General features: G+C 41.1%; 1 protein-coding gene across 2 annotated transcripts; it reads right to left on the reverse strand.

Moving 5' to 3' along the window:
• Positions 1–1893: 1893 nt before the first annotated feature.
• Positions 1894–9700, reverse strand: mrpl37 (mitochondrial ribosomal protein L37). 2 transcript variants are annotated; one of them, XM_044219973.1, is made up of 8 exons: positions 9187–9700; positions 7500–7683; positions 6582–6697; positions 6140–6328; positions 5838–5992; positions 5525–5656; positions 2670–2744; positions 1894–2274 (listed from the first exon to the last, which is right to left on the reverse strand). In XM_044219973.1, exons 1-8 carry the CDS (start codon positions 9569–9571, stop codon positions 2197–2199), a joined length of 1314 nt encoding a protein of 437 aa, XP_044075908.1. In that variant the 5' UTR covers positions 9572–9700; the 3' UTR covers positions 1894–2196. The 2 variants fall into 2 exon arrangements, with proteins under 2 accessions (XP_044075908.1, XP_044075909.1); XM_044219974.1 differs by lacking the exon at positions 5525–5656.
• Positions 9701–10776: the final 1076 nt, after the last annotated feature.

Below are 10776 nucleotides of genomic sequence, written 5' to 3' on the forward strand. Positions count from 1 at the left end.
ACCAGGCAAAGCAGGCAGCTGCCCAAGGTGCCTCAGAACCCCAGGGGCCCCAAAGAGTCACTGTATGTCAGTGGATTTTGGAAATTTGTTTGTTGTTTTTTACACCACTCAAGAACAATATCTAAAGTATAATGTTGTAGCCCTGTGTCAAAATCTATATTTAAGAGCACAGTACACAGAGGGTGGTAGATTTGTGGGTGACAACAGGGGCAGCACAACAGCACATTTTTGCCCCGAGGCCCACTAACCAGTTAATCTGGCCATGAGAGGACTCTGCAGCGTTGGCAACTACTGGTTTAGTGGGATGGTTATTATTGCAGATTGAGTGCAAAAATGACTGAAAGGGTTATTTTTAGGCACATCATACACAAATACAGACCTTAGCAAAGATGCATTCCATTACTATATATCTTATTACTTAAATGATCTGTTTGATTTCTTACATCATTGATAACTAATTTTAACACTTTAGTTACAAAATGCCTTCATTCATGTGATTGATCATATGAATAAGTGCGACTCTGTTGCTGGAACTGTTCTTATCTGATATTTTGGGCTTTTTTCTTGAGCTTGGGTGACTTGAAAAGGCATTTTAACCTTATTGATACTACTTGATAAAAGCCACTGTGTAGTAAAATAAAAAAAAACAACTCTTCTTTGGTGCCATTCATTGTTAATATCAAGAACTGTGGCAGCCAGCAACACAATTTCATTTTTATACAAATAAAAATTAATGCAATCAGAATAATTTGAAATAAAATACAACCACATAGAAATGACATCCAAGTCCAGTTTTCAGAGCCAGTTGAACACATTCTGCACACTATCCTTCATGGTGTTCATGGTGAGCTACCAGGGCGCCGCTGCATCGATTGTTATCCCTTTTTCACCTGTGAGTCTGATAATGTTATATAAGTGGCGTACTCTTAAGTACTGGACTTTTTTTTTACTGCAGACACTTTGACTTCTGGCAGAAAAAGCACAGGTGTGACTGATCACATGATGGATTAATGATGGCTCCGTTTGTCAGTAAGCCATGTCAATGAGGCAGCATGCACGATACCAGGGCCCTGGACCTTGCACACATAAATGGAATGCAGTTATTAATGTCATTAATTACATCTGTACATTAGCTGCTGTGACATGTCAAACTGTCGGATATGAAAATGGCTGGCTCACAGTCATTGCTTAAATGAATCAGAGCTATTGTTAATGGCATTAGTTCCACCAGTGTTTGGAGAAAAGCCCTGTGGTGTTCTGTGTAGGGTTTTGAAGAATCGTAGAAAAGGTTTCAGTCGAAGTCATCTGGACACTGTTTTCAGAATCAAGACGTTTCGGCTCCCATCCGGAAGTCATTCTCAATTGTGAAAAAGTGGGACGGGAACTAGAAATTTAAGCTACTCTGTGTTACATAAGCCCTGCCCTCAGGAAGGAATCTACCTGAGTATCTTTTAATAGCTATATTCACCTGAAACTGACCTAATTGTTTCCATGATGGTCCAGTAATCAGTAATCAGGCCTATTGTTTTCTGGCTGCACCTCCCTCATCACTGTTAAGTACCTGATTAGCATATGATTGGCGTGACCAAGGTGCTAATACACTGCGGTAGACTTTGGGCAGATTGAATCTTTTGTTTTGAAGAATGTTTATTTCTCCTTTCTAGTGTGCTTTTTAGATATGCTGATATTCCCCATCACTTCTAGGCATTTTGTCCAGATTATCCTTATATTTGCAACTCAACTGCTGTCTCTTCATTCTTCAGTACTAGTGTGTGTGTCCTCAGCTTTGAGGACGAAAATTTGAAAGAAAGAAAGAACTAAGGATATGAGCCCTTGTTCATTTTCAATGTGCTGAGCAGTAAGGCATAAAAACGTCAAACACTCAAGTACATATTCAGAATGACAGTTCTTTTTATTGAGTGAGCTCTCAGAGTAGCAAAAGCAAACAGAGGTATGGAGTCAGTGTGTTAAAATTAGTTTTGCAGTTTCAGTCTGTTGGAATTATCCAGACAATGTAACACGTTGTGAACCAGGTCACTGACTGTTTGAAAGGAAGGGAGGAGTTTTCTGGTAAGATACTGGTGCAGATCCCAGACACAAATATATAAACACACATACTTGACTGGTGACTCACTGCTCAGTGTGTCCACACACACACACACACACGCACACACACAGGAGGTACTGTATGTAGTCCTACACAGCTCCGTGCAGGTACAGGGCCAGGAACTTGCTGAATGTTTCACTCTTGTATCCTGCCAGACCAGCTGGTACCTACAGGGAGACACAGAAACCAAATCACAATCACTAAACGTTACACCGCTGCTCTTTCCTATAATATTCTCTGTTGTCCTATCTATTATCAGTAAATACACATCCAGTGCATTCCCAGAGAGGAGAGGTTTGGCCCTGCCAAGCTACCAAGCTCCCCTGCCTGTTCTATAATCATACAAGATGGTGACAGATTGCACATCACCCACTAAATGACTAGTAATATTTGATTTTTTCTCGTTTCATAAAGCCAGACACTCACTTGACCTTATTTAAATAATGGTAATGGATCTGATTTATGAGGAAGCAGCTGTCTTGATGACAGAACATGGCTGTAAGTCACACTAAGCTTGGCAGTGAGTTAGTTACCAACAGAGAGAAATTGATTATTGTCATACCTTAACTTGCTTCTTCTTGATGAGTGGTCGGACTTTTGCAAAATCGTAGAGCTCAACATCTTCATCCAGCCACACCTGCATGCAGCAGACAGTAGTGAACAAAGAGAAGCAGCAAACTTATTCTTACATCTGGGCTTTTTTTTTTTTTTTTTTACTTTGCTAGTGAATTCTGATTGCTATGGAAAAACACATTTTTGTGTGATAGCACTGGGTAGGACACGTGTCTTTACATATGTATTTACAGAATATTCAGTCCAGATTAAAAGCATTAACCAGCAGTGAGGTACAATAATACAGTCCCAATATCCTCATAAAGTCCTGATCTCTGTGTAACCAGACTGAATACTTTTTAAATATGAGAGGGAGCATTTGATGTTAAAGATATACTCCACTGAAAAACTCTAGACTGAATCTTGAACAGTCACCCCCTGTAGACTTAAAGGTGGCTCCGAAAGGTTTGTGGAGGTCTGGTATGGAGTCAGATCAGTCTCAGTTAATTCTGTGTGCATTTGAATGCACACAGAAGGTACAAATGTATTTTGGGATTTATATATAAATGACTTTCCACGACATCTGATGCACACACAAATACTTCTTGTTTTAAATAAATGTAGTAGCAATAAAATAATAATTATGATAATAATAATAATAACTTAACTTAATATTCGTCTCGCGTGAGTTTGACCGTCAGAGCATTTGTGTTTACTCGCATTACCCGGATTTCGCTGTGATTTAATTGCAATAAACTGATCAAAAGGATGCCGAAACAACTACATCAGGATGCAGAGTTGTAAAAAGTCTGAATTCATGCTTTGTCAGGTCTGTATGCTTGTTTTCTGAATGGAGTTCAGATCGATCAGGGCTAATGCTAGTGCTAAGTTGGTTCAACTTGGCTCAGCAGCTGTCTGTCGGCAAGCAGCGCCGCTGTCCCACCACTCCGGCTGGTCCTCCCTTCAAAACACTCTGCGAAGCCCCTGTGATACGCTCGAATTTTGAATATTTTCAACTCGCGCGAATACGCGATTGGCGCGTGTTCACCTCATTCAAGCAGTAAAATCTTAAAATCAATTCTGAAACTTTACAGGTAACCAGTGAAGGGCAGCAAGGATCGGTGTAATGTGGTCGGTTCTCTTAGTACGTGTTTCAAGCCTGGCAGCAGCGTTTTGTATCAGCTCAGTTTTGTAAGTGGATCACATCACTCCAGTTCTGAGGTCTTTACACTGGCTTCCTGTCTGTCAAATCATTGAATTCAAAATACTACTGTTGGTTTATAAAGCACTGAATGGTTTCTGTCCCCAGAGTCAAAACTAAACATGGAGAAGCAGCGTTCAGTTTTTATGCACCATATATCTGGAACAAACTCCCAGAAAACTGCAGGTCTGCTGCAACTCAGTTCTTTTAAATCAAGGCTGAAGACTTTCTTAAATAATGATTCATTTCTTACACTGCACTGTAACTTTTACTCTCCTGTTTTATCTTGTTTTTATTTTCTATTTAAATTTGTATTTAAATGTCTTTTTATATTAACATTTCACAGCTGAGAAGTTGTTTTACAATAATGTGTATCGTGTCTATGGATATAACACTACGTGATCATATCAAATGATCCCCTCGAATCTATCTTACGTGACTGGCTGAAATGGAAGGAGCCATCTGATTGGCTACAGATAATTCCCTGTTGAAAAAAATGCATTTGTGAATCGAGCCATGGCAGGGAAGTCTCAAAACACCCATACACAAATGCAGTTTAGTTCACAAATGACAAGCAGTTTGTAAATGCAGGTTTAACAGTTTGTATATAAATCCTGAAATGCTTTTGTGAATTATTCTGTGTGCATTCATTAAGACTGATCTGACTCCACAGGTGTGTAGTCATCTTGAATTCACTATAATTACAATCAAGTGCAATGGCGACCCAGAGTCACAGCCAAACAAACAAGTATCAAACTTCCATAGAAAGTTCTCAAACCACTCCACTGCTGATCTGTACGTTCCAAACGTGATTTCTTCACAGCTGCCGTATTTCACAGAGGACTAAGCCACAAATGTTTCAGAGCTAGCTTTCAAGCCTACATGGGATGACTATTTGATACCCACCAGACAGATTTTCCATGGAGTATTCCTTTAAAAATGGTATGACATCATATAGTTTCTTAAAAAGAATGCTGTTTACTTTGTTGATATGCTAAAGCACATTTTCAGTTTTGCAACATCTACTCACCAAAAAGGTGACAGTGAGAGCTCTATTAAAAGGAACAGTTAGACATTTTGGAAGATATGCTTGCAGAGAGTTAGATGAGCGGATTGATACAACTCTTCATATCTGCATGCTAATTATGCAGCTAGAGCCAGGAGGCAATTAACTTGGCATATGTGGAACTATTTCTTGCCCCCACTGCTGCTCTGCTCTGTTTTGTCCCTGCAGGTAGTGGCCAGGCTTGATGTCAAAATGTCGAACTATTCCTTTAAAATGATACGTCAACATATAAGAGTAACATATATTCATTTTTAGCATTTTGGCAGCAACTATTGTTTCCTCCAGAAGGTGCGTTATCTTGCCTGGAAACTTCAAATAAACAAGGTGATTCTCCATTAAAGCTCCCACATACTGTTAATTGTTGCTCATCGTATTATGACTCACTTTCGTAGCTTCCTTTGCAGCTGTGGCATTACACCAAACATGGGTTTTATGGTATTTACTGCAGGGCTTCTGTACTTTTTTGTACTGTAGTGTTTATTTGGTCTACCTAGCAGAAACAATAGTCCTCGCAAATGCCCCTTCAAAGCCACTAACATCTGGTGACTTGGACTTTCTCACAAAGCAGCACATACAGCTCTTAATAAAATTGAAGCACCTGGTTCTTTATGCCGTCGTCTCCTGAGAGATCTGTGGTGTTGAGCTGGAAAACCATAAACTGGAAAATTCTACCGTTGGTCCCCACTGCCTGCACTGTTATAGGATGATCCAATACACGCTGGGGCTGGGGCTGACACACACGTACACACACACACACACAGTGTAAGAGGTAGAAAGAGAGAGAGCGAGAGAAGAGGAATTATGGAGTTAGAGAATGTGGATCAGCAACTGGTAATACAGTGTGTTCACAGACTACTTTCACAGATTTGCTGTCTGTAATGACCTGTTAAATGTGATGTGTATAACCTTACCCCATACAGTTTGTGTGCACGGGCCAAAGCGTTTCCAAAGGTGAACATGACCATCTTGGCTCTGAACTGTTCTGGGCGGAGCTTACAGCAAGCATCAGCTCCCTCCAGGAAGTAAAGTGTGTGGGCGTGAGGGTAAGGGTAGTCACCCCTGAAACCTGATTGGATAACAAAGATGTCATTTAATTAGGCCTGAACACTGGACAAACTGACTCCTTGTGCTATACTCAGCCTCAGGGAAACCGAGACAGAGCAAACTAGACCATGATTTCTGTGACCTGAGAGAGGACTGGGGGTCTTCTCACCTGAGCAGTTCACCTCCTCCTTGTACACGTGTACTTTCTGCAGGTCGATGGTGGGGGAGACAGGATAGAAGGTTTCCAGGACGTGATCCGCCGTGTCGCCCACTTCCTGTTTCCCAGAAACCTCTGGGAGAGGATCCATGCAGTTAAGCAGTAAACCATTCTGACCTCTAATCTGGAACAGGTCCTCACCTGGTGTACGAACACGGAATGGAAACGGAAGTCCATTAGAATGCTTCTTTGCCTTGTTTGGCACATTGCTGGGTATTGCTGCCAACTGTGGCAAGAATGTGTATTGTACCACCCACATTCCCGCCAGCATGCGCCATACAAACAAAACGGGGACCCACTTGTAAAAGCATTGCTTCATAGCACTAGCAGTGGTCAAAACCTCCACAGGGGACCTTGAACTATTAGCACCAGGAAATCCAAGAGGGTGTATTACCTCTTTTCCATGTTGCTGCCAATGAGTATTTCTCAGCAAGGATCCTCCTTCCAGTCGCTGGGTGACTGGACTGTAGAGTTGCACACAGATGGAGCAGGTTGAAGAGCAAAGTGTTGCTAGGGAAGGAACGCACACACAAACAGTAAGAGAGAGGAGAGGGATTTATTTCCCAAACAAGGACTGTAAAAGTACCTGTGCTACCATCACAGTTTTACATTGCTAATCATTGCTCTCTAAACATGAGTAGTGGCAGAACGGCTTTGTGCTGACATGAGTCATTGTTTTCCTATGGAGAGACCAAAGATGCCAAACCTTGCTGCAGTGCTACTTTGGGAGTTGCATCCCGCATAGATGTTATGCCTTACCATTAGACTCAAAGTTCAATCACTTTCAACTTTAACCTTATTTGTCGGTGACCTTTCAATGCTCAACCAATGAGATGACACCTGCCCATGATATAATATAAAAGCGACCAGTTACTTCTTGATAATTGGGTTATCAAGAAGGGTTTGGGTGGGCAGCACAGCTCATTCTGCTGATCATGTCTAGAGAGCCAAACCAACTAAGAGCCTTGACCTGTATCCATCACATTGGAAAGACTGCAAATTCCACAAACCTGTCACCGAATTTGACACTGATGCAGTAAAAACACTGCTTCTGTTCTCATTGTGAATATAACTGAGGCATCATGACCAAGTTTTGGTGATTTCTACACAAAAAGTGAATTTGCAGTAGATTTTCTGATCATTTGCAATACAACTAGCAATATTTTGTTGTTGTTTTGCAATACATTGCAGTGATTTTTTTTTTTTTTAAACTGAGTTTATTCAGTGTCCACACAACAAAATGTACTTTAATCGTTGTTAATTTACTTGAACAGACAATACACGCTAAATGTACATTGGCGTGACACACTACCTGTATTTCTCTTTGCCGGGTCGTTCCTCTGTCGTGTCCCAGAAGCGGGCATGTTTGATGGCGTTCTGCACTCGTTCATCCTGATCTGGAAGCTGGTTGGCAGGATTCTCTGCCAATGAGAGCAGCTGAGGCGGCAGACCAGATATCAGCTTGGTTTTGGTTAACCACAGAGCCTGACGCACACCTGAGAGAGAGAGAGAGAGAGAGAGAGAGAGAGAGAGAGATGAAGATCTGAAGTGGCATGAGTTTTAGAAAAATTATTGAAACTTTGAGGTCACTTCCCCTCACATGCAGGTTGGATCTATACTGTAGCCAGCACTTTATGTGACAGATCAGAGGACAGAATTAATGCTAAGTTGTAAATTCATAGTAATCCCAAACATACACATTAACAAAAAGGTTTCTGTTACTGAATATCTATTATCAGGTCTACATATATCCAGACTCATCTGCCAAAGTTAGTGCAAGATGAGCATTTAGGGTAATTCTACAGTATGACATATAAACATGAGAATGTGGGACATTATCACCAGGTAAACGACAGGATAAACGGTTATCCTGTCATCGACGTTGTGGCCTCTGTAATGCAACCATTAAAGAAGCCTTGACATATCATAAGGTTAGAAATATGAAATTCTGAGTGCATTTCTTAGACAGTGAGCATAAAAGACTAAACATACCATCTGTCAAACCCATTATGTACTTTATATTTATACTGGTATTTAACCTTGAGCAGTTCAAACACACACAAGGAATAAAGTAACGTTCAAAAACCCAGAATAAGTGGATATTTCAATTTTGCTAGGACTGGGAGATAGTGGGCAACAAAAAGGACATTCATGACCCAGACTTTAACCATTTCAGAGAAAATGTGATAAGCAGCACTTGAACTACTTCAAATCTCAATTCATAATTGTCTTTGAGTCTTTTTTGGAAAAAGACTAGGAATAATAAGCCTACCGTGATTGTGCCATGTTCATGTATTGCCAACTGCTGGCAAAGAATACTTTTCACACAACAAAGAAGTACCTGAAGTGTAATACAGTTGTGACATTTGTGAGAAAACTTAAACGAAGGTTGCTTGCCTATTATATTAATACCATGTTGAAACTTTTGTACACACACACACACACAAGGCATGAGGCTTAACTATACAAAGTGTTGTCCTGCAGACTTGCTGACTGCAGGGAAAAGTTGATTAGCCATTGCAAACAGGCTTCCATTGATACAAAGAAACAGGGATTTCAGAAAGAACATCATGGACAGTGTGTATTGTAATGGCCATGAGAGGAGAAGTAGCAGTTTTGGGGAACGAAGCAGAGACTTTAGCAACTAACAAACTGAGGGAGAGGAGGATTCCTCCACAGGAAGGGAGGAACTGTGTGCCAAGAGGCTGGACCAGCCTGTGCACCACCGAAGGGAGAGCTGAGTCTAAACCACAGCTCTGTAGAAACCTATCAGATAGTTGCACAGTCTCATTTAAACCTCTGTGTAATGTTAAGAAGAGCACTCTTTCCTAGGATGTTGGCTACAGACTAACAGCTTGCTGACTGTGGTTTACTGAATAGATTAGATCCTTGTACAAGATGCTTTTGATCCTCCAATGCTTTATTAAAAGCCAAATTAAGGAATAGCTTCTCTCCAGACTTTTCTTTTGCAAATAAACGAACGCGCGGACACACTTCACCTTCCAGGGCGCTGGTCCTCTGGTTGTACACGTAGCACGGCTTCTCTTTAAACAGCGGCATCTCATGAGTCGGCGGAGACCTGTAATGTCTCGGGTCCTTGTAGTCCCTCTCCCACTGTGAGTAAACGGGCTTAGCCAGCCCCGGCACATAGTGCATCCTTTCCCCGCAGGTGACCATCTCCAGTCCGGGCACCTCCACTCTCTCCCTGGGTTTGCGCGCAGGGGGAACCTTGGCTGTCAGACAGCGGCTGACACCGAAGTGTCTCCGGGCATGCAGGTGGCTGGCTCCTCCATGTGCGGACAACCGTCTCAAATCCTTCACGAAAATGGTTTGAGAAAACAACGGAGCCGCCGTCTTTAAACACTGAGCGGTTTCTGGAAACATGCTACCTCCTGGTGTATTTCTAACTGAGTTTCCAAGATTAAAGCTGTTATTCTGACCTAAGTCATTGCCTGTCAGTAAGTACTGCTGTAGGTCGCCGCCATGTTGGATCCTCTGACTGTAGTTTCTTCTTCTTTTGGGGTTTTAACGGCGGTTCATAACGCGCATCACCGCCACCTTGTGCTTCGGAGTGTCAGCGGTTAGATCCTACCCGTTAATCAGACAATACTACTGCCTGATCCACTCATGTTTTATATTGAGATTCTAAATTCCAGCCTTCCTGAGATCTTCTTGGTCATACTTTTTACAATCCATGATTACATGCACAACAGACTCCTTAACCTGGCATTGCTCACATAAACCAGTAGGACGCTTTCCTATTCTCTTAAGCATGCTATTTAAATTAGAATCACCAAGTCTTATTCTGCTGAAAGTGACTTCTTCTTTACTTTACCTGCCTGTGTTTCTAAATGTTGAATTGACTTTACTATTTAAATTGTAGAGACCTTTTTTCAGCGTTCCATTGCTCTTGCCACTCTTCTACTGCTTTACTCCAAACTATTGCCTTGACCTCTGATTGGCTTTATGGGACTTGCTGGGACTACAGCATCTCACTGTAGAGTCTTGTTTAGCTAACCTGTCCACCTCCTCATTTCTTTTCAGACCTAGGAACCCATATAAACAGAACTGACATACCTTGTTGAGTAAGAACTGAAGAACTGGAACTGAAAATGCAGCCCCAGTAATCTGATGTTGTGGATCTTTTGAACCACCAGTATATATTTGTGCATACTGGGAGTAGTGCTCTTACATTAACTGAAAAAAGCTCTTCAGCTCCAGCGAGTATGTCTGTCAGTGGTGGTGAGTGTGTCCATGGCTCAGCTGTTGAGCTCAGGTTGATATTAATAACCCACAAGTCCATTACCCACCCATTTAGGAAATGTTCAGTTATTCACCAAAAAGGTAGTCCAAAAAGTCTTACATTTTCAGATTATCTTGATTTTTTTTAAATTAGTTGATTAACACTTTAATTGTAGTTTCTGTAACGTTTATCTCCCTCCATAATAGTCTTCTCCACACTGCTGGGAATAAAAAAATAAATAAAAAATAATATAATTATATTTGACATATTCATCTATTTGCGAAAAAAAACCTGATTCATTTTAAATATATTAAGTTCAGAAAAAATTCAAAATAAGCCTTAAAAA

Source organism: Siniperca chuatsi, linkage group LG13 (assembly GCF_020085105.1).
Source record: "Siniperca chuatsi isolate FFG_IHB_CAS linkage group LG13, ASM2008510v1, whole genome shotgun sequence".
Taxonomy (NCBI): domain Eukaryota; kingdom Metazoa; phylum Chordata; class Actinopteri; order Centrarchiformes; family Sinipercidae; genus Siniperca; species Siniperca chuatsi.

Coding starts and splice junctions, on each gene's coding strand:
- mrpl37 (XM_044219973.1), bottom strand. CDS start 9,571: ATGTTTCCAGAAACCGCTCAGTGTTTAAAGACGGCGGCTCCGTTGTTT. Junction 6,329..6,581: donor GGCAGCAACATGGAAAAGAG/GTAATACACCCT, acceptor TTCGTACACCAG/GTGAGGACCTGTTCCAGATT. Junction 2,745..5,524: donor ACGACGGCATAAAGAACCAG/GTGCTTCAATTT, acceptor TGCTGCATGCAG/GTGTGGCTGGATGAAGATGT.